Source organism: Mandrillus leucophaeus, unplaced genomic scaffold (assembly GCF_000951045.1).
Source record: "Mandrillus leucophaeus isolate KB7577 unplaced genomic scaffold, Mleu.le_1.0 Scaffold158, whole genome shotgun sequence".
Taxonomy (NCBI): domain Eukaryota; kingdom Metazoa; phylum Chordata; class Mammalia; order Primates; family Cercopithecidae; genus Mandrillus; species Mandrillus leucophaeus.
In genome coordinates this window covers 983,104-1,006,446 of record NW_012101565.1, presented here as the reverse complement: position 1 = coordinate 1,006,446, position 23,343 = coordinate 983,104, and the positions used below count along the sequence as shown (strand labels likewise).

The 23,343-nt window shown below is 59.6% G+C and overlaps 1 protein-coding gene across 1 annotated transcript in view; it reads left to right on the top strand.

Annotated features, from left to right (window-relative positions):
- The window catches only part of ZC3H3 (zinc finger CCCH-type containing 3), a 102,011-nt gene that overhangs the window by 25,331 nt on the left and 53,337 nt on the right, over window positions 1-23,343 (top strand). The window contains exon 4 of the mRNA XM_011975647.1: window positions 9,137-9,290. Coding sequence (XP_011831037.1) covers window positions 9,137-9,290 — 154 coding nt within the window. The remainder of the gene's footprint in view (window positions 1-9,136; window positions 9,291-23,343) is intronic.

The window sequence follows — 23,343 nt, the reverse complement described above, 5'->3', positions numbered from 1 at the left end:
GTGTGTGTGTGTGTGTGTGTGTGTGTGTGTGTGTGTGTGTGTGTGTGTGTGTGTGTGTGATTGCAAAGTTTCCTTTCGTGCTGACGAGGCTTTGAGGCAAGTTTTTCTGCCAACGTGGGATTCTGGCAGGGAGGGCCTAATGGCGGCAGCGAGCAGGTCTCTGCGCTCCACCCTGCTGAGCAGCCTCAGGGCGTGGGGCCAGAGGATTTGAGGTTGCCCAGGAGGACCCCAGCAGCCCCGTGGCCCTGCTCCTGGCCACCACCACACACAGGAGCTTCTGCCCTCCGTCTGCAGCGTTTGAGGTCCTGGGAGCCATCATACACAAGAAAAGTGAAGTGATTTATTAGACTAATAAAAATTCATACTTTGTGGTTCCAGTCATCCCACATCTGAGGCTTGTTAGAGCGCAGTCCTGGCAGCTCCCACCGCACCAGCGTGGGGGTGGGGCACTCACCAGCCGCCCCCTGCCTCGGCTGCCATTGCAGCTCATTTGGAGAAATGGACGGGCCTGAAGCATACGCAAGCACGCAAGGGGAGGGCCGGCAGCGGTGGAGGGCCCAGCCGTGTCACCAGCACACTCCCCGAACCTGCAGGGCCTGGGCTGGAACCAGCAGGGCTGGCTAGATGCCAGGGTGCTAAGTGTGGGCAACCCCTGGGGCTGGCTCCAGATGGGCAGTGAACCTGTGACAACACAGCCAGGAGTCTGCCCACAAAGACGGTGGTCTGGGTGCGCAGGTGGAACGGCCAGTGTTTCCAGCCGTCTTGAGTAACAGGTGGAGCGCCTGTGCAGGGGCCGGTGTTTCCAGCCGTCTTGAGTGACAGGTGGAGCGCCTGTGCAGGCGGAGGGGGCTGGTGTTTCCAGCCGTCTTGAGTGACACAGGTGGAGTGCCTGTACAGGGGCCGGTGTTTCCAGCTGTCTTGAGTGACAGATGGAGTGCCTGTACAGGGGCCGGTGTTTCCAGCTGTCTTGAGTGACAGGCGGAGCGCCTGTGCAGGGGCCGGTGTTTCCAGCTGTCTTGAGTGACAGGTGGAGCGCCGGTGCAGGTGGAGGGGGCTGGTGTTTCCAGGCTCCATCCCTTCCAAAGGCACCCGCAAAGGCTCCTTGGCCCAGCACCTGCCTGACCCAGCTGTGCCATCTGTGGGCATCATGGGCTGGTGTCTTCCTCTAGGCCTTGGCCACATTCCCACTGCCCTCAGCTGATGTGGCTGGCATTGTGGGTTCTGTGTGGTGGCCAGGAGGGGCAGAGGTGCCTCCCTTCTCGTGATGGGGATGTTCTGCCTGACCTGGCCAGAATCAGGCTGGAGCCCTACCTGGATCTTTCCCTCCAAACAGTGGAGGAGCCTGGGAGGCCCGTTCGTGGGGAGAGGCTGAGCCTCCCGTGGTGCCCACTTTGATTCCACTTTTCCGCACAACTGCAGGGTCCCCACAGCCTACCAGTGCTGTCTGCGGGAAGCTGATGTCACGCATGACCAGCTGGGTTGTGTGCTCATCAGCACTAATCGCCGCAGCCCCTCGCTGCGCCCCAGGGGCCCTGCCGATGACGCGCCTGGCTGGCGCGATGGAGGGCTGAGGCGTTGCAGGCCAGGGAGTGTGTGTGCGCCACAGGCTGGCTCCATCCTGCCCTTCTCGGTGTCTAGGTGAGAAAAGCAGCTGGGAACTGCCCATCTGTGGTTGGGGAAGAGAAGAGCAGAGGCTGGGCTTCTGGATCGGGGAGCGGGGCAGGAGCCCCATGACAGGCCTGGGCGCCAGGGACTGACCCTCATGTTTCTCAGAACCCAGCAGTAAGGACTGGTGAGTCCAGACAGTGGGTGCAGGGCATGGCAGGCTCCCTGAGCTCCCAGCGTTCACTGAGGGGTGTGTCTACAGGATGGTGGGGGCACTGGCCAGGCACAGGCCTCGTCCTGCGGGAGCAGATACCCAGGACCACAGCAGTTGCGGCGGCCGGGCCTAGCTGCACATGGGCCAGACAGGGAGGGGACTGAGAAGGGCAGAGAGAAGAAACAGACAAAAAACCAAGGAGGCTTTCCTGTCCTGCCTCGGAGAGTGGCCTTGGAGAGTGGCCTTGCAGCCCCTAACTTCACCAGGTGTCAGTAGAAATGAGGCTGTTGGTCCTGCAGATGGGTGCCCACAGGTGCATGTCCAGGCGGTGAGCCCAGCTCCTGGGTTGGGCCGCATTTGAGCTGCACAGCCTGGGTCAGCACAAAACTCGAGGGCCTGAGTGGGGGAGCGAGAGCCGGGTACAGGTTTGTGGGGTGAGCAACCCGACCCTGTCCTGGCTGCTAGCGGCGAGAACCACAGGATCGGGAATGACCAGGCCCGTGTGCTCACGCCTGTGTGCATGCCCACCGCCCACCATGTGCATGTCAGTCTCTGTGCGTGTGCTCCTGAGTGCACTTGTGTGTCCCGGCAGGATCATGCTTGCTGTGTGGTGACACCAAGTGGACGCTGGCAGGCAGGCCTTGGGTGGGCCAGTGGCTCCAGGCCAGCTCCACTGTAGATGATGCAGACACTGGGGAGACAAGGGCCCGAGCCAGGGTGGGGCCTGCAGTGGCAACCCAGGTGGGAGTGATGGGGACCCATGGCCTGAGGCTCCTGGGAGAGCAGGCAGTCTCCTGTGGACCTCATGGTGGCACTTGAGAGCCAGAGACCTCCTGTTTGACCTCACTGCCCCCTGCACATGGTGGACCTCAGGGAAGCCGCTCCTGATGGCCCCTGGGGTCTGCCCACCCTTCCTTGGAGGCCAGAACCCATGTCACCCCCAGTGTAGCGTTGGCCTCGCCACCTTCAGGACCTAGCGCGTGGAAGGGCTGGGGGTGAGCACCAGGCTACCAAGGTGGTGACCGTGCGGCCCCAGGGGACAATTCAGACTGGGCCAAGCTTCAGAAAGGGCCTGGTGGAGGGACCCTTGGTGGTCAGGCCCTGGCGAGCTTCACTGATTTCAGCTGCTCCACAGCCCTTCACCTTGGCTGGGCCACCCTGTCCACCCCCACCAGCCTCAGCAAAGGCTATGAGGAGCTGCCAGGCCCAGGTGCCTTCCAGGAGGTGCCCCGGACTAGGCCTGGGCTGTTCAGGGAAGGGCTCTATGCTCGCGATGGTCAGAGCCTCCTGCCCTAGGAATAGTGAGAACTGTTACCTGAGCTGCCTTCAACGGGAGACAGTTCTGCGAACGCTACCTCTGATTGGCTGCAGTAGCAGGCGCTGTGCCCCCACCAGGTCTGGGCGTCTGCGCACCACTCAGACATACGTCACAGTCTGAAATGCAAGAGCCCGGGGCTCTCGGGAACATGGGCCATATGCTCTGTTGGAGTTTTCATGGCTGTTTCTCTAAGAGCGCGATCAGCCGCTGTCAGGGACGCTGCCTGATGGGACTCCGTGAGCCTCCAGCATGGGGCCTGGTGCTGGGTGTTCAGCAGCCTTGGTGGGGGCGGGATCACCTGCCAGCTGCAGCAGAGGAGATGGGGCCTCTGGGCTCACCTGCCTGTCGGCTGGTCTGGAACTTGCCTGCCCCATTCCCTGGGGCGCCCCCTACTCCCTTGCCTTTGCCCCTCAGCAGTCTCCTAGCCAAGTTGGGAGGGGTGGGGGTGTGAGGGGTCTTTGAGCTGGACCTGCAGGGGTGGAAGGTGGGGCCTGCGCTTGGCAGGTGCTTCCTGAGGGCGGCATGGTACCAGAGGCTGTGGAGCCAGCTGAGGCCGCGGGTGTGAGCATGGTGCCAGCCAGGCAGGAGCACAGGGTAGGCCTGGCCCTGACTCCCAGTGCCCCCAGCTCTCCTCCCACGCTCCCTGCCCCGACTTCCCCACGGTGCCTGGGTACCCCCCGCCCAGGCTGTCCCAGCCTCTTGCAGCCCCTACTCCTCTAGTCCTGTGCCTGTGCCCTGCTCTCCCCTCTCTCAGGAACCCCGGGCTCTGCTCCTTCCAGGCAGGCTCGGCTCTCCTGGAGGGGCACTTCCCGGTGTTCCGCCCGCCACGTGGACGTCCCCGCGTCCCCGCGCCACTGAGCACTCTCTGTTGTAATCACAGCTCTAATTAGGCAATTAATCGTGGGAACTCTGCTCTCGGGGAGACGTTGCCTCGTCCCTGGCGCCCTCTTGCGGCTGTGGGGCTGAAGACGCAACCCTGAGCTCTGGGTTGGTCAGGCAGTGCGGGAGGGAGAGAGGAAGAGGCCCGGCCAGTGAGTGGGGCGGGGAGTGTGACTGGAGCTGTGTCGGGGGGCCTCGTGAACTCAGGTTTCTGAGAACGGCACAGGGCCTCCTGCCCTCTCTTTAGGCTGTGTCCTGCTTGCCTGCGGGACACTCACGGCCCTACTGGAAGGTGCCATCCCTAGTCTGTGCTGTTGCCAGGCCCCTCCTACCTCGTGCTCAGGGCACCGGGGCCAGAGACCTGGGCTGGCACAGAGTTGGCACCACCTCAAAAACTACAACAGGACTGGAAAGACACAGAACTAGGTCACAGACACCAGGAGAAGTGGGTTTGCAGCGTTTAAGCTGCAATTAGTCAGAGAAGGGCATAGGCAGTGTGGAGATGGTGAGGTGCCAGGGCAACTGTTGATAAAAAGCAGATCAGGTAATGTACAGAGAAGGTGGAATTGTCAGGAATTAGGGATGGGGGGCCTGACTGGCTGGAATGTCCACGGCCCACAGCCATCCATCACCCTGGGCAGCGCTGTAGCAGCCCCGGGGGCTGCACCTGGACTGGCCCCTTCCTTGCTCTCTCTCCTTGCATGCAGGGTCTGGGCTGCCCCAGGCCTGTTCTGTGGGCCTGGCCCATTCTGGCTGCTCACTGCTGCCACTTCTGTCAGGAATGTGGCGTGGTGCGAGGTGTCTGTTGGGCAAGTCAACATCATCCCTTCATGGGCCCAACACTGTCCTGTCTGCTGCTGTGGGGGTGGCTATGGCCGATTCCAGCAAATTCCATGCCAGTCTTTGGCCTCCTCCTCAACTGTCCCCACTCCCCAGCTGGGATGAAGCCTGCGGAGACTTGGGGAAGGGGCTTCTAGAACCAGGGTACTGTCTTGGGCCGGCAGCCCGGCAGTGACAGTTTTGCTGTCTTTGCGCTGGGCCCGTCTGCACCAGGGCCCACTCTTGTGCCTGCTGTTTCTGGAGGCCTTGGTGCTCCCATCTCTGTAGCCCACTGTGCATGAGGCCCAGGGGCTGGTGGATACTGGCCTGGGGCCAGTCAGAGTTTGTCTGGGTCTCCACCTCAGTTAATGGGCGAGGCCCTCCCTAATGGAATTGATCCTGCTCCCATCGGCAGGCTGGGAGCTGGACAGACAGCTGGACAGCTCCCTGGGACACTCACTTTGGCCCTGGTGTGCTGGACAGTGGAGTGGTGGAGCCGCCTTCTCTCCTGCTTGGCAGCCTCAGACAGTTCTTTGCACAGAGTAGTAATTCTAGTTTCATCTTTTTATTCATTAACCAATTGTGAAATTGGCAACTCATTTTCTTCTTAGTTATTTCCCTTTGAAGTTCCATAAAAATCTGAACTCTCCCTCAACTCCTGCTCCACGTAAAACAGAGAAAGGCTGCAACTTCCATCTGATCAGATCAGCCATCTGTGTTGGAATTGTCCGAGGAGAGTGAGCTGGGTGGGCAGGGCCAGGCTCTGCAGGAGCAGCTCATGCCGGGGGTGGGACCAGACTCCTGGACCCCTGATGGCCGGGCCCAGCCTCAGCTGCCGCCCTCCTGACGGTGCATCGTTGGGCATGTGGTGCTTGGTACACAGGAGGGCTCTTGGGGTGCCTGAGGGCTGCCCCACCTGGCCCCTGGCCCGAGGTGGTGCCGTGTGCAAGAGCTCAAACCCTGCTGATGGATGGGCTCATATCCCATTCACATATGATGCCAGCAGTTTTTTTGTAGTTTGTCTTCCATTGCGGTAGTAAAGTTTTTAATTAGGAAAGCTAATGAGATCGATTAGTCATTAGAAGTGACCTCTTGATGGCGGGCGGAGAGGGCTGTGTGTGCGGGGCTGATAACGCGGGCCGGGGCATTGCCGGCAATAAAGGCGCAAGGGGCTCGACGTGCGCCGAGTGTGCCATGGGAATGCGTCACGTGGAGAAAAAAATTACAGCCCTGGGAGTCTGTAATGAAGGGAATTAAACCAACATCATATCTAAATAACATGATTATCTACACAAACCCCAGCCAGCCAGGAGGGATGGGCGCCTGGGCCTGTGTCCTCAGGGAGGAGGGAAAAGGCCTGTTTCTGCCTGGGTTCTGCTTGGCCACAGAGCAGCGTCCTATAGCCTCCCAAGCCTTGCCACCTGCCCACGCCGTCGCCGCACACCCTGGGGAACCGGGCCGGGGAGGGACGCTTCCTTCCCGCAGCCCTGACTTTCTGGGTCTGTGTGCCCTTGCTCCTGCCAGCCGCTGGGGGCCCAGCTCAGAATTCATCTGCCACTACCCCTCTGTCCGGCTGTGCCCTGCCCGTCCTGGGTTGTCATGAGCTTGTCCGAGCTGCCCATCTGGGAATGACAGGGACTGCCCATGGTCTGCAGGGCCAGGCTGTGGGGGACATGACCCTGCTGTGGGGGTGGGTGGCAGGCTAGAGCTCAGCTTGGCCCCACACTGGCTGCCACCTTCCCACTGTGAGCCCCTCGAAGTGCCCCCACTCTGCTAGCGACTGTGGGAGAGGGGTCTGTCTAGGTGACATGTGCAGAACATACCTGCCCAGCCTGAGGAGGTTGTGACAAGAGGTTGGGGCCGCGTTATGACCGTGTGGTTTTCAGGAGGGGACGTAACACGCAGTAAGGCAGAGAAGCCTGACCTGACTGCTGTCAGCACCGCGCGGGAGCGTGATCACGGTGCCGCCGCCTGCCAGGCCCTGCCTGCCCCAAGCTGCCCCTCCTGGGCAGAAGTGTTCCAGAGTGCAGAGTCTGGTCCTGTGTGCAGTGGGGGCTGGGGCTTCCTAGAGGACTTGGCATGTGCTGGACCTGGCAGGGAGGGCGAGCTGTGGTCCCCAAGGTTAGAGGTGATTTTAGCCAAAGGGATGCTGTGCACTTGGCGATGGGGATGGAACTGGGCCAGGTCTGGGGGCTCCTGTGCTCAGAATTTGGGGAAAGAGGTTGATGAGGGGAACACAAACCCCCAGGGCCCGAGTGTGGCCCAGTGTCCTTCCTGCCTTGCTTGGCCCCACCTGGCCTCTGAGCAGGACTGCACCCTAGTTTTGTCGCACTGTGGCTCCAAGGGGGCCAGCATTGCCCCAGGCTCTACGTCCCAGAGCAGCAGGCAGTGGGCGACCTGGGAGGCTTGTGGGAAGCCGTGGTGGGAAGCAGGCTGCAGGCTGGCAAGTGGGTCACCAGGGCACTCTGGGGTTGGGGGTGGGCAGGTGGCAACCCCGAGCCCTGGCCCCACAGCTGGTGGTGCTCCAGTGGGTGTCCTGACTGCCCAGGTGCCGAGGCTGGCCCCCAGCTTGGCCCAGGTGGGGCAGGAGCAGCTGGGCAGCCCATTGCTCTCCTCAGGCAGAAGCAGGGAGCCTGCAGCAGGGCTGGAAGGTGGGGAGGTCACCTCGGGGTAATTGATAACTTAAGGACTTCTTACGTTCTCCAGCGCTTAGTTGAAACAAGCTATTATTGATTTTTTTGCTGGTCTCTCCTTGCTTGTAAGACCTTGAAAATTCAATTGGCAGACTCTCTGATGTGGACTCGGCGGGGCTCTTGGGAAGGCTTTGATGCCGTGTTGGGGCCAAGTGTTCCTGAGTTGCTCCCGTGCAGGCTGACAGGTGCCTTGGTAGAGACTGCAGCTTGGATGGTGCTGGGGAAACGCCAGAGGGAGGGGCTCTTTGCTGACATCTGGACAGGGCAGTGCGGGCAGGAGAGTGAGCGAGCCTGTGGAGAGATGGGCCAGAAGCGAGGCCTCCAGGAGGGACCCTGGCTGCTCAAGGTCCATTGTGTTTAGGGTTCTGGAAAAGAATTGGGGAAATGGTAACAGTTACTGGTCCTTTCCAAGGAGCAGGGTGCCTCGAGGACTATTTGGCTGTGGGGGCCAAGAGGGTGTGTCCTGGGGCTTGGGGGCAGTCAGGGGTCCGGGGCACAGGGGAAGCTGGGCACTGACTGGAAGGAGGTGAGGTCCCCTGGGCTGGGCTGGGCGGGGGCCTCCTGTGGGTGACCCTGAGTGGGGGTGGAGGGGGGCAGGAGCCTCCTGTGGGCAACGCTGAGTGGGGTGGATGGGGGCGGGGGCCTCCTGTGGGCGACCCTGAGTGGGGTGGAGGGGGCGGGGGCCTCCTGTGGGCGACCCTGAGTGGGGTGGAGGGGGGCGGGAGCCTCCTGTGGGCAACGCTGAGTGGGGTGGAGGGGGGCGGGGGCCTCTTGCAGCAGCCCCTGAGCCTTGGGCTTCGAGGGGAGCTGTTGGGAGGGCGGGCCTGCACCCACTGTTGGGTTAGCTTTAATGATCGGGGCAGCCAGAGCTGTACACGGCGACCTGGGCAGCCAGAGCTGTACATGATGCAAGTTAGGCAATTAGATGCAACGCTCAAAGCTGTGGGTAAATTGCCAGCTATCAAGTGGAAGGGAATTCGGACAATAGATTCCTGTAAATTGCATGAAATGTTCAGCAGGAAAAAAGCTGTTGTGTCTATCACCCTGCGAAATGTTATGAAAACAGTGATTAAGTACATAAATCTGTCTGGGCACGAAGGTGAGGAGGTGCCGCTTGAGGAGGTAAGTGCTCCAGCACCCCTCCCGTGTGCAGGGCACAGGCCAGGAGCTTCTCAACCCCCCACCTCTGGCCTGGGTGAGGTGGCCCATCTGCCTGCCTCACTGCCCTGCTGCGAGTCAGTCAGCCACCTCAAGTTCACCTGGTGCGGATACTGTCTAGGGGACTCCAAGGCATCCCCAGCTGCCAGGCCCCTGGCTTCTCCTGGTTTTCCTGTGGGCATTCCATTGCTTCTCCAGATGGCTAGAGGGTGTGAGGGGCTGGTGCCCACCTCTCCTAGAGGCTGCACTGGCTAGCTCCTGAATCGTCGGCTGCCAGGCACCCTGGGGATATGTGTGCCACATGGGTTGAGAGTTTTATCCACGGGGTGATGGAGAGTCTTCAAGCTCTGGCGGAGGCGGTAGGCAGAGCTGGCGCTGTGGGCAGCCTCTCTGACCCTGCCCTTGCCGGCCTTCCCTGACCCACGTCTGTGCCCTGGGCTTTCTCCGCAGCATCCAGCCTGCATGCCGTGCAGACGCCACCCACCAGCAAGGTGATCAAGACCCGCTACCGCATTGTCAAGAAGACGCCGGCCTCGCCTCTCAGCGCCCCGCCCTTCCCCCTGTCTCTGCCCTCCTGGCGGGCCCGGCGGCTCTCACTGTCCAGGTAGGAAGGCTTCCTCTGGGCTCCTGCAGGCATGGGGACTGGGCTGTCGGGCCCTGCCCTGAGGGCTGCAGGGTAGAACCCGAGGGCCAGGGGGAGCTGAGCGCATCCCAGAACTGCTTGGCATTTGGCTCGTTGGCTGGGGACCAGCCTGATTTTTCTGTGTCTTTAGCAATTTCTGCACCAAATAGGAGGCCAGCCTGTGAATACCGCATACACATGAAGACGGACGGACATACACGCACACATGCCCTGCTGTTCTCAGCAAGCCTATTAGCTGGTGAGGGCTCTGTGCCATGGAAGCTTCCGCTGCCCAGACAGTCAGGGCCCACGCCATGTGCTGTCTGAGCATCTCTCAGGGAGTAGCTTCTGGTGGGAGAGGCTGGGCCTTCAGCGGCCTGTCTGGAAGCTGTCAATGTACGATTGTCAAGGTGGTGATGTGAGCTCCTCCTTGCCCTGCTGCTGGCTGCCTGCCTGTGGTCTGGCCCCCACTCGCACTCTGACCTTGATGCAGGCTGGGAGGGCGGCTCTGTCAGCGGGGAACGGCTTTTGCCTTCCTGGGGCCCCCACCCCAGGAGGCTTTGCCACCTGCTCAGTGGAGGTTGCTCAGTCTCTGGGCCTCAGGAGGCCTGGCCCTAGGGGGTTGGCCCCTTCCTTTGCTGTGGTGGTGGTGCCCCATCTCCAGGATCAGGAGAGGGTGATAGCCCTGGCGGGAAGCAGACAGTGGCAGACCCCTCCGTCTGTCTTCTGACCTCCCTGCGGGAGCCTGCTCCTGGAGGAGTGGCATGGGCCAGAGATGGTGGGCAGGGCCTCGGGGCGAGTAGCCATAGTCCAGGGAACCGCCACCCGCCATACCGTAGCTGTCTGGCGGTTCCCTGCTGCCAGCCAGAGGTTTCCAGGCCTGAGGCTAACTCCAGGGGATCCACCCACCAGTATGGGCAGCCCTATCCAGCTCTGGGGCCCTGTGGCAGGTCAGCCAGCTGGCGAGCCCACCAGGCAGTGTCCTGCTGCCTCCTGTATCACCCAGCCACACTCAACTTGGCCCTGCTGCTGACTTTTCTGGAGGCAATAGCTGGAGTATATTTTAAATTAATTTTACTGCACTTTTTGTAATATTTTTGTTTTAAATAGATTTATAAGCATCTCGGGGGCTATTTCTACAAATTTATGAAGATAATTTTTATTCTCTCGATAAGGTTAAATTTACACCTGCTATTTCCATATTAATTCACATTGCTAAGTGGATCTAATTTTCTTCCGTTCTTCTATCTGGTGAGCATGGCCTTTCCTAATGCAATTTCCCCCACACTAAATCACTGTGATCGGGAGTCATGATCGAGCTAAATTAACTTAAATTAATTTACTTAATAAGAGCCCCAGATCATCGGGAATGAGGTTCAGATTTATGGATTCTCTGCTCCTGCTCCCCGTCCTGTGGTCATCGTCAGCCCGACGTCGAGGGTCCATCTCTCCTGGGGGTGCGGCTGGGGGCTGAGTGATGATTTTCCTCAGGGTGGACCCAGCAGGGCCTCTCCTTCAGGATTCTGAAGGCTGAGAAGGCCTCCGGTTTGGGTCCGGCTGGCCTGGGTCCTGTAGCTGGGTCTGCTCAGGAGGCCCTGACGGTGTTGTTGCACAGAAACGGGTGCCCGGGCCCTGGGGCTGAGAAGGCCGGGAGGAGGAGGAGGTGGCAGCCGGCCCAGCACCCAGGGCCTCCTGTCAGTGCCGTGTAGCTGAGAACAGTGGGTCAGCTGAGAGGCTCCCTGCAAGGTCCCTGTTCTTCCAAAGCGAAGCCTGGCCAGCTCCCCTGCAGGGAGCGGCCGTTACTTTCTGAGTGCTCTGGTGTAGGGGCTGGACCACAGGCATGGGTGGGTAGGAGGTGGAGTAGACCCCGCCTTTGATGGATCAAGACCCCCAGCACCAGGAGCCTGAATTCAGCCCACCCCTGGAGGCCCTGGCTGTGGTTGGTGGCCATGGGCTCCAGGCCTCAGTGTCTTCTCTACGTGTGAAGGCCAGGCTGAGCCCACCCCAGGGTGCACATGTGGCTAAGGAGGTGTGTGAGGGGCCCTCCCCGCTTTCCTGACCACCTCACCCCAGTCCTGTTCCACCCCTTGCCAGGCGTCTGGGACCGTTTGGGGCCTGAGCCCTGGGCTTGTGGGGGTGGGGGTGGGGTGGGGAGGGTGTTGAGCTGAGGGGCACGACTCTTAGGAAACCTTGGGAATAATGGCCACCAGCGGGCTGGGCCTTCCTTGCCCGGGGTCACCTGCGTCCCAGCATGGCTGCCTGGCCTGCTGTTGGCTGTACACATGCCTGGGCTCTGGGTTGTTGAGGCAGAAAGGGCCTGTCTGGGCCAGCAGCTGGTCTGGCCTGGCCCATGCGCCATCTCCCGTGCTCCATCAGAGCCAGGGCTGCCTGCATGTGACTGAACCCTCAGCCCTCCCTGGGCAGGCCCAGGCCACCATGGACTAAGGGCTGCATGGAGAGGAAGAAGGCAGGCTGTCCTGCCAGTTGGCTGGCTGGAGCCTGAGACCAGGGCTCTCCTTGGACCCCAGCTCCCCCTCACCCATCCCTGGAGGGGCTGGCGGGCAGGCCCCAGCAGTCCTGGAAGCCACGGTGGTCACAGTTGGCAGGGGCTGGTGGACACGCGGGAGGGGAGGGAGGCAGGGTGGCTAGCTGCTGAGGGATAGCGCTGGTGTGGTGGTGTGGGATGCCCCCGGCCGACCCCTCACTGTGATTGGAGATCTGGTCGCCCTGAGAGGAAGTCATGTGTATACGTGAGGCCTCTTCCCCTCAGCGCCTCGGCATCTTTCTCTGTTGTTGAAGCAGACCCGCAAGTTCCGAGCACGGAGCCTCAGGCACTGAGCTATTGGCCCTAGCTCTGCCCTGGGCAGTGGGGAGGACTCAGTGTGATTAGGCCTGTTCCCTCCTCTGGGAAGCTCTAGAAACTCCCCTTCCCTGTAGCCCGAGGGAGGGAGGGTGGGCAAGTGGGTGCCTGGCCTGAGCCTAGGCCTCTGCCCTGTTCCAGGGGGTGATTTGGCACATGTACCTTCTCTCTCCCTCTCCTAATTTAAGTAGAAAGTTACTGTCGGCCTGGTGGTCATGTTGGGCCCATGTGGACAGCATCGGCGCCCCTGATGGCTGGGTTTGTAATAAGCCTGGGCCTCCCTGTCAGCGGCTTTCTCTGGGCCTGGACATGGAGGAGGCCGTGGGGAGATGGCTGGGTGCTGGAGGAGGTGATAGTGGGGAGACGGCTGGGTGCTGGAGGAGGTGGTAGTGGGGAGACGGCTGGGTGCTGGAGGAGGTGGTGGTGGGGAGACGGCTGGGTGCTGGAGGAGGCGGTGGTGGGGAGCCGTCTGGGTGCTGGAGGAGGTGGTGGGGAGACGGCTGGGTGCTGGAGGAGGTGGTGGTGGGGAGACGGCTGGGTGCTGGAGGAGGCGGTGGTGGGGAGCCGTCTGGGTGCTGGAGGAGGTGGTGGGGAGACGGCTGGGTGCTGGAGGAGGCGGTGGTGGGGAGCCGTCTGGGTGCTGGAGGAGGCGGTGGGGAGCCGGCTGGGTCCTGGAGGAGGCGGTGGGAAGATGGCTGGGTCCTGGAGGAGGCGGTAGGGAGCCGGCTGGGTGCTGGAGGAGGCGGTGGGGAGCCGACTGGGTGCTGGAGGAGGTGGTGGGGAGATGGCTGGGTGCTGGCTGGTAGTCTCCGGTTTGTGACCGGCCAGTGCTCATCGTCAGACAGAAGACAGAGGCTGCTGGGCAGCAGCTCCTGGGGCTTCTGCGTGCTGCCAGCCAGGTCTCTGAGGATGGATACACCATTGGGGCATGCTCCAAACATCATACGTAGAGACTGGGGTGGGGCAGAGGGTGGGAGGAGAAAAGGAGCAGTGCCTGTGTGCCACGAGCAGGACGGGACTCCTGCCTCAAGGGGTGGCATCCACGGTGCCACCTCTGCTCCCATCAGAGACCGCATTGCCCTTGCCTCCAGATGCCCGGCCATGTGGCTACTTGGGGCGGAGCAATAGCTGACGGGGTCATGCTGGCGGTGTGCTGGCCATGTGCCATCTCTCCCCAGAAGCTGAGGCATGGGACTGGGCTGTTTTGCTGAGTGTGGTGCCCGTCACATCTGCCCAATACACAGGAAGGGGCTGTTGCTCTGACCAGGGGACGCTGGGAGCTTACTGTACTGCTGCTTTACGCGCGCCCTGGCCCTGCCACAGTGGTCCCTGAGAGCCGGCCCTGGCCAGCCCTTCCGCGGGCCCCAGGACTGCTGCCTTGAAGTGAAGCCTGTCCCGGGGGTGCCAGGCCTGGAGCCAGCCCAGAGGCTCAGTGGGCCTGGGATGCAGGGGTGCGAGGCAGAAGGTCAGTGAAGGGTTTTGGAGGAGCCACCCTGAAGCCTCAGGCTCTACTGAGGGGATTTAATTTTTTTGTTCTGAGATTTGTGGGTTTGCTGGTGCCCTCACCAGCTCCAGCAAGTTCATTAATCTGAACTGAAGCTGAAATGTGACTTATATCCCTAACTGCCTGTCACCTTTTTTCTCTTTCCAAATTCATTTGACATGAAAGTGCGAAATAAACAGAAGCTGCTGCGCTTAAGCAGATGAATCGGAGGCTTTTCCATCCTGACTACAAATGGCCCTGTCACGGGGCTGCCTCTCGCTGGGCTGCCTTATTTTATTTTATTTTATTTTGTGTCTGTGCGGTAAATCTTAAGTAATCTGTACAGTTTTGACGAGGGTTAGGCTAGGATTTTGAAGGGCTCTGAAACGCTTCTCCAAAGTGACGCCTCATTAAGAGGAATTCAGCCCGGGGAAGGGAGGGGTCCCCACCACGATGCTGCGCTCCCCATGTGTGTCTCCTTAATGAGCAGGTGTGCCTGCACAGCCTCCTGGGACACCAGCCGCCCTGCCCCGCCTCTTGCCAGTCTTCTGGTTTGGGCACTATCCTTGTCGGCCGGGGCCGTGTCACACGGTAGCACAGACTAGGGCTTCAGCAGACGCTGACTTCTCACAGTCCTGGGCCGGACGTTCGAGACCAGGGTGCTGGGCAGACTTGGTGTCTGGCGAGGGACTTCCTCCGGGTTTACAGACAGCTCTCTTCCCACGCATCCTCACATGGCCCAGAGAGAGGCAGGGAGAGCGTGGTGAGTGCGTGTGCACCCCGGGGTCTCTTTTGAGGATGCTTGTCCCATCACGAGGGCCCCACCTCAGAACCATTTCACCTCATCACCTCTGAAGGCCCTGCGTCCTCACACCATCCCGCTGGGGCCAGGGCTGCAGCATCGGGTTTTGAGGGACACAAACATTCAGTCCACAGCAGGGTTCTCGCCATCTTCTGATGTGCCCTGCAGGGTGTGCCAGTCAGAGGAACCTGGGATGAATCCTTATGTAAAACCAGCGCCCTGTGGCCGGGCATGGTGGCTCACACCTGTAATCAGAGGAACCTGGGATGAATCCTTATGTAAAACCAGCACCCTGTGGCCGTGCATGATGGCTCACACCTGTAATCAGAGGAACCTGGGATGAATCCTTATGTAAAACCAGCGCCCTGTGGCCAGGCATGGTGGCTCACACCTGTAATCAGAGGAACCTGGGATGAATCCTTATGTAAAACCAGCGCCCTGTGGCCGGGCATGATGGCTCACACCTGTAATCAGAGGAACCTGGTATGAATCCTTATGTAAAACCAGCGCCCCGTGACCAGGCATGGTGGCTCACACCCATAATCCCAGCACTTTGGGAGGCCGAGGCAGGTGGACTGCTTGAGCCCTGGAGTTCAAGACCAGCTCAGGCAACATGATGAGACCCCATCTCTACAAAAAGTACTAAAGTTAGCTGGGCGTGATGGCTTGTGCCTGTGGGTTCAACTACGTGGGAGGCTGAGGAGGCAGGAGGATCCCTTGAACCTAGGAGGTTGAGGCTGCAGTGAGCCATGATCATGCCACTGTACTCCAGTCTGGGCAACAGAGCAAGACCTTGTCTCAAAAACAAAAACAAAAAACCCCAGCACTCCATCATGGCCCAACTCTGGGTACCCTGGTATTGAGTGTCTCCTCCAAAGCTTATGTTGATGTCTAACAGACATGGCCGGGTGCACTGGCTCACCCCTGTAATCCCATCACTTTGGGAGGCTGAGGTAGACAGATCACTTGAGGACAGGAGCTCAAGACCAGCCTGGCCAACATGGTGAAACTCCGTCTCTACTAAAAATACAAAAAAATTAGCTCCTGGGCTTCCCTCACAGCCAGGAGCCCCTGCGGGGTCCTTCGGCATTTGCCACCCTGGGCTTGGCAGTGGTCCTGGCCTGCAAAGGGCCCGGAAATGCGGCTTGCGTGGTTTCGGCAGCTCTCAGCTCCTTCTTGGGGGAGGCTCACATTGGTGGCTTGTGTTTGAGCCATGGCTCTGCCTCTGCCCTGTACCCCTCTGCCCCCGGTTCCCATCCCCCTTAGGCTGCTTGGTCCACACAGCAGTGTGGGGGCCAGTAGGTCCAGAGTGGTGAGTGGGCAGAACATGGGGTGACCCCCTCCAGCCGGGGAGGACAGGGCTGCGTGGGGCAGGAGGCTGGTTGGGAGCACTGCTGCCTACCCTGTATGTCCTAGCACAGCTCTGGGGGCGGCTTGGAGCCACTACGGCCTCCACGGCCTGTCCTTGCCTCCGTGGCAGGACAGCAGGCTGGCAAGGCAAGATGACTGGTGAGCGGGCCACACTCAGAGGCTGTGGGCTCAGGTCAGGGGGTCTGGGTGCAGGTGACCCTAAGTTCCGGGGTCTCCTGATTCCCCCCAAGCCAGGAGGGCAGGAAGGCTCTAGCACTGCAGGTTCTGAGAGAACCTGGCCTGACAAGGCTTCACATAGAGGGTGATGGTTTGGGTTGTGGTTTTTAACTGGGTAGGAGCCTTGAGTCTATTGGGTTTTGTGGGTGCTGTCACTCAGGCCAAGGTCTGGCTTCTTGACCTTCTTTCCAGGGTCCCCCCAGGCAGGTGGCTGCAGCAGGCTGCATGACACAGCCCCTGCCTCGGTCCCCGGTGCGCGGCCCAGGCGGTTCCTGCCTTTCTCTGCCTTTCTCCTTGGCTCCTTCACTCGCATTTGCTCACCTGGTGTGTTGAGGGCCTGCCCTGTATCTGGCCCTGCCTGCATGGAAGCTGTGGCCCCATGGGGACTTAGGGACAGGCTCTTTGGGGCCTCTTCGTAGCTGTGGTGCCTGCCAGGCAGAGAGGGGACTCTCTTGGGGAAGGAAGCAGCTGGCACAGCACTGGGGAGCCCCAGAAAGCCCTGTGGGAGGCACAGCGTGTTCAAGTGCAGAGACTTGGCCAGGTCTTGAGCTGCTGGCAGCCCAGGTAGCAGACGTGAGACCCAGAGACCACAGAAGGGACCTGGACTTGGCCATACCAGACAGCCATGTAGTGATGGGCCTGGTTCAGTTTCTGTGTGGGGCTGTTGGTCAGCAGGTGTGAAATCTGTGTCCAGGCTTGCCCTGGCCCCTGGCTACCCAGGGCCCTCCTGACCACAGCATTGCGTCTGTGCTCCACCTTTTCCAGGACTCCACTAAGACCTCTGCCTACAGATGGCTGCAGTCAGCACCAAAAGACCACAGCTGCCAGGATGGGGCAGGGGCAGGCGGTGCTGGTCCTGGGCTGTTGCCTGTCAGAGGCGGGACTGCTCTGTAGCTCATGGCCCATGTGGACCCCAGGATGCCCTCCTGGCTTTATGGCTACACCTTCAGGGGCAGCTTCCTGCTGCTGCCCACCCAGCTGCAGGGATGAAGTGGCCGTGACTGGTGGCGGGGTTGGGGGGCATTAGGAAGGCGGTGCTGCTTGATGGACAGGTGGGTGCAGAAGCGTTAGGGCTGGCCTGGGTGCTGAGTCTCCCTGTCCTGGCTGTTCTGGGAACCCCTGGGAGGGAGGAGAGTAGCTGTGTGGCTCCTGGGCTCTTTCTTCTTTCTTCTCCTAATTAGCTTCTTGCATTTAATTTTTTGGGATAACTTTTTATTTTGATATACTTTTACACTTACGGAAGTTGCAAAAATACCACCCAGGACTCCCTTACCGAAACTCAGCAGTTGTTTATATGATATTTCATCGCATTTGCAGTATTGCTTTCTCTTCCTTTGTTGACGAGCTTTTGCACAGAAGCGGGAGCCTTGGTGCCCCTGGAGCCTGGTGCTTTGGGATGTCTCTGTGACCACGTGCAATTCTCCAGTGCAGGAAGGGCTGGGAGTCTGGACAAGAGAGGCCAGCTCTTTTGTGACCCTTCCACTGGGCTTATCTGACGTCTTTTTGTGATAAGATGCAGATTTACCATTTTGGCGGGAAAGCCATGGCAGCACTGGTGTGGCCTCAGGCTGCCTGGCGTAGCGGTGTTGGCCTGACCACTGGGTTTATGTCATCTGGCGGTTTCTCTGCGGAGCAGGTTACTTTGGGCCATTGTTGGGGAGAAGCGTGAGGACTGAGGGAGCATCCTGTTTCTTATTGGACTTCTGTCCACTCATTCAAGATGTTGGGATCACTTTCCCACCTCTCCTTCCATCCTGTGAGCGGTGGTTTCCCTGTCCCCTTTGCCCTGCATCATTGTTGACTGGTTTAGCGGTGTGGACTCAGGAGTCCTGCTCCACTTGATGGGCTGTGATCTGCTCTGTGTGATTTTGGTTCTCACTTGGTCTCGGCCTTGGCTGGTGGAAGCCGCTTGAGGCTGGCCTCCGTCCCTTTGATGCGTCCTCTCGTTCCTGGGCACGTCCTCATGTTCTGCACGGCAGGTGCTCCAGGCTCACCCTGGAGTCAGCTGTTTCTCTGCAGAACCCCGGCTCCTTGGGGTGCAGTGGCTCTCGGCCCGCCTTGGCCAAGAATCACACAGCCGCAGGTGTCGGTGGTGCTAAGGTCCTGGCCTGGGGGCGCATGCTGCTGCCCTCTTGAGTCAGAACAAGGGCATTGAGTGTCTGCTGCCACTCCCGTGCACACCCTCACCCTGACAGCATGAGTTCCACTCCACCTCTGCTGGCTCACTCAGCCTTCCGTCATTCCGTGCTCCTGACCTCTCCAGCCAGGAGGCAGCTGCCGCATCACTCTCTCAGTCTGTCTGCTCATTTGCTCGGGCCTAGCACGCAAGTTCCAGTGCTATTAACAGATACCACGGAGCAAAGCAGGGCTACCAACTAGGGGTCCACATTTGTTCACAGTTCTTTTTTTTTTTTTTTTTTTTTTTTTGAGACGGAGTCTCGCTCTGCCGCCCAGGCTGGAGTGCAGTGGCCAGATCTCAGCTCACTGCAAGCTCTGCCTCCCGGGTTCACGCCATTCTTCTGCCTCAGCCTCCCGAGTAGTTGGGACTACAGGCGCCCGCCACCGCGCCCGGCTAGTTTTTTGTATTTTTTAGTAGAGACGGGGTTTCACCGTGTTAGCCAGGATGGTCTCGATCTCCTGACCTCGTGATCCGCCCGTCTCGGCCTCCCAAAGTGCTGGGATTACAGGCTTGAGCCACTGCGCCCGGCCTGTTCACAGTTCTTTTCTAGGTAGAATTTACATACAGTGGGAGGTATAAATCTAACAGTCTATGCGTTCTAACAAATGAATCACCAGGTGCATTACAGGCTTGCACCTGTAATCACAGCACTTTGGGAGGCTGAGATAGGAGGATAACTGAGCCTGCGAGTTCAAGACCAGCTTGGGCAACGTAGTGAGACGGCTGTTTCTACAGTTTAAAAAATAAAAAAAGAAAAAAAAGAAAAATTAGCCAGGCATGGTGGCATGCACCTGTACCCCAGCTACTCAGGAGGCTGAGTCAGGAGGATCGCTTGAGCCCAGGAGGTCGAGGTTACAGTGAGCCATGATTGACAGTGCACTCCAGCCTAGGCAAAAAAGTGAGACTCTGTCTCAGAAACAACAACAGAAACCCCAAAACGCATGCACCTGTGCAACACATACCTCGTTGAGATAAAGAACATCGCCATTGCCCTTCTCTGTCCTCTTCCCGGTAGAGGCCTCCACCCCCAGAGGTAGCCCCAGCTCTGATCCTCTCACTGTGGATTTTCTGCCTGTTCTGGAGCATCCTGTGGTCTGAGTCTCTCACTGTGGACTAACTGCCTGCTCTGGAGCTTCTGTAAATGGAGTCAGATGTTCTTGCATTTCTTCCAGCTTGGCTCACTCGCTTGGCACCTGATTCAGGCTCGTGTCATTGCTGGCTTCACAGTGCACGTCCCGTCTTTGCCAGGGAGCCTTCCTTTCTTGTTCCACACTTTATTAATTTTACTTGAGTCACTTGCAGTTTGGGGTGATTGTGAATAAAGCCTGCTGAGTCCTCGTGCAGCTCTTTCTGTGCACCTGTGTTTCCGTGACTGTTACACGTGGGATCGCTGGGACGTAAGACATCTGCTGACTTGATGTGAAGTCACAAAACCGCCTTCCAGCGTGCCGCGACCCCTTCTGTTCCCCTCAGACGTGGTGGTGTCAGCTTTTTAATCTGCATTCTCACGTGTGTGGCCTCTCACTGTGGTTTTAATTGGCGTTTCCCTGATGTCCAGTGATGTCCAGTTACGTTACTCGGCTAACGTAAGGTCGTTGGTTGTCCTCCTGTCTGAAAGATCTGCTCAGGCCGTTTGCCTGTTTGTGACCCGTATTCTGGCTCCTCATCCTAGACTGCAGGAGGCCCCCTTCCCCACCTTGCTCAGCCAGCCTCACCCTGTGGAGTGAGGCCTTTGTTCCTGCCCAGGGTCTCAGGGTGAGTGTGGGGGCTCCTGGCCCTCTGGGGGCCATGTTCCTGTGCTCCCATCCCCTGTGTGTCAGCCCGCAGCACCCCCATCCCCCGACCTGCCGCTTCCCTGCTGTCCCGGCTGGCCCTCACTCTGGGCTCTGCTGGCGCTGCTGTGCTGGGAAGCCCTGACCTTCCCAGGCCTTGTGTGAGCCTGTTGGCAGGGGTGGTCACAGGCTTCTGCACTGTGGGGCGGGGTCCTGTGCTCACCCCTCAGGGGTCATCTGCTGGAGCCCCGTTCTCCGTTCTCCACACTGGCAGGCGTTTGTGCTTTTCCCACCCAGAGCCTGGGGCCTGGTCAGAGGGAGGGCTGGCAGGCTGCCACCGATCCCGTTGCCTGAGCTTCTCATTCACGCTCTCTCAGATGCCTTGGAATTTGAGAAAACTGGTAAAGAAATCAAAGCAGGAAGTTCGGCCTGAGGGTGGCAGGGAGTCTCTGCTGGAGCTGGAGGGTCCGGGGCGTTCTGGGCCTCTGTGTGGGATGTGGGTGGGCACCAGGCATGGTCAGCCTGTGGGGTCTTGGGGCCCATCCTGGCCCTGGGGAGGCCTGTGGGGACGGCCCCCAGAGCTCCCCTTCCCCTCCCCTCCCCAGGCTTTCCCTCGTGCTGCTGAGGCAGGACTCCGGCAGGTTTTTTAGAATTTTATTTTATGGGAACAGGCGGTTACAGCTCCCCAAGTGCTGTAAAAGTTAATGTGATGGCCTCCCTGTGCCTGTGCTCATTTTTATAATTTTTTATTTTATGAAACAGGACAGGGAGCTTAGTGACTTATTACTATTCATTTCGTTTCAATGCAGTAAATATTGATTCAGTTGGGGGTTTTCAATTTAAACCACTCGGCGATTATATAAAATATTACTGGCCTCTGAAATTATGCTTACCGATCCCTTCGGCTGCTCATTAAGGGAGGAGTGCAATTTTTAGATCCCTTTTGCCTTCATCATTCTAATAAATGGGCTGAGATACGGTTTTGCACGGAAGGTGCCACAGAAGCTGCTAGCAGGGGCTTGACAGCATGGATGCAACTCTTAATTTGGAAGTCGTCTCGAAGTGTGCTGTGGTGATTTATTTATTTCTCTGTTTGTTTGAGGCAGGCAGGCCTTTCGGCTTTGTGAGTGGAGTCCTTGGCAGTGCCTGTGGCAGCAGGGCTGAGCTGGCATCCCCCGGAGCCTGTATACCTGCCACCGTCTCTCCAGGTGTGGCTGAGACCCCTCTTGCAGCCTTGGCCTTGGTGGTTTGGGGCAGGGAAGAGGGAGGAGAGCCAGTCTTGCCAGGGCCTGAGCTAGCCCGCATCCACACCGAGGCTGAGATGTCCCTGAGGGACACCTCTGATCCTCTGGGACTTTTTCCGGACAAAGGGAGAGGGACTTTTTCCTGGAGATCTTAGTCCCCAGGCAGGGCAGATCTGGGCCAGGACACAGGACACAGGACCCTGAGGAGGGAGCCCCTGGGCCAGGACACAGGACACAGGACCCTGAGGAGGGAGCCCCTGGGCCAGGACACAGGACACAGGACCCTGAGGAGGGAGCCCCTGGGCCAGGACACAGGACGCAGGACCCTGAGGAGGGAGCCCCTGGAACCGGGGTGCCTTCTTCCTTTGCTGTTCTGACCAGCAGGAAGTGCGTGCGGTCAGGTGCCCACACAGGTGTAGGTGCGAGGTGAGGCCCTCCCCAGGCCCCTCTGGCATCAGTCCCTTGGGAGTTGAGCATCAAGCCGGCAGTGGCTCTGGGTCCAGGTCTGTTTGCTGGCTCCGTTCCTGTCCCCACAGGTGGACAGCTCTTCACAGGGAGCTCAGGATGGTCCTGTGGTCAGTGCTGCAGAGGGTCAGGGCCAGTGTGTCCTGGACTGAGGGTCCAGATGGTGGGGTATAAGGCGGGCTGGGGCGCTGGGAATGGCCCGATGCTGAGGCCCCGGTGGGAGGAGGGAGGTGGCTGCCACCGGATCCCCCTCACTGGGCCAGTCCGTGGTGTGTGTCCCCTGACTGTGGTGTTTTCAGTGGGTGGCTGGTGAGGAGGGGGCGCCTGGAGGCCACCAAGGCCAGCACACTCCTCCCCTAACCCAGGCTCTGCCACCTGACCTGGGCCTGCTGGTCCCTGCATCTCTGTGCCTCTTAGGCCTCCACCCTTTGGTCCCATGCATGTCTGTCTTTTCCTTATTGTTTCTCCTCTCCATCCCCTGTCTGCACGCATGTGTCCGGCTCTCTGTAGTGTGCCCTCCTTCTGCTTTCACTTCTTCTCTGCCCTCCTCCCCTGGGGTAAAAGCCACACTCAGGTCCTGCACCTGGTGCACCAGGTGGAGGCAACGCCCCATGGGGTGGGCTGTGAGAAACAGGGTGGCCGAGGGCTTCCCAGCAAAGTGGGAGGCCAAGACGAGTAGGTGCTGTGAGTGAAGTCCAAGCCAGGCCCAGGGCCGAGGGTGTCCTGTGCCCACAGGACTGAGGGAGTCACGCCCTGTTCTGCTCCTTCTCTAGGGCCCACCCTGCACCCGGTCCCACAGCCCTGCACGGCCTCTGCCTCCCCTACGCTGGGAGCAGCTCCGCTCAGTCCACCCCATCCCTGCTGTGAGAGCATGGCCTGCTGGGCAATGGCGGCAGAGGGACCTGCGAGTCCAGGACAAGGGGGTCCTCTCTGTACCACTGTGACCAATGCATGGCTCCAGGCTGGGCTGGCCTGAGGAGCTGGTGATGGGGCATGTGCCCCGAGCCGTGTGTGGCACGCTGCTGTGGGGCTCAAGGTGCTGCTTTGCCCTTTCGGGCTGGCTCCTGTTGCGGTCATACGGGTGTGAGCCTCGCCCAGCCGTTGTGGGCAAACCCTTGGGGTAGGATGCAGGAGCTCCCTGGTGAGATGCTGCTGCCACCTCGGCGGAACTGCAGGCCACAGCATGGTTCCCTGTGGCCAGCAGTGGCATCGAAGGGACAGGCTGCAGGGAGTGTCTGGTGACAAATCCGGAGGGAGCATTCCTTCAGTTTACACAAGGACCTTCTGGGAGGGAGCTCAAGGGCCCCCGGGGTTTCCTGTGGGATCCGTGGAATTCCCCTCAGCCTGTGGAGGGCAGAGCCCCCCGTGCCTGGGCCCTCCTGCCCCGTGTGCCCAGCCGTGGACATGCGTGTCTCTATCAGTTGGTGCCTGGGCTCCCTGGAGGGAGGGGCAAGCGTGGGCATTTCTAGAAACTGAAAAACCACCCCGACAGGAAGAAATAAAATGTCCTTTTCACCCGGCGCTACCTGGGTGCCTTACACAGTTAAACGCCTTTTTTTTGTTTTTTGTTTTTTGTTTTTGAGACGGAGTCTTGCTTTGTCGCCCAGGCTGGAGTGCGATGGCGCGATCTCGGCTCACTGCAA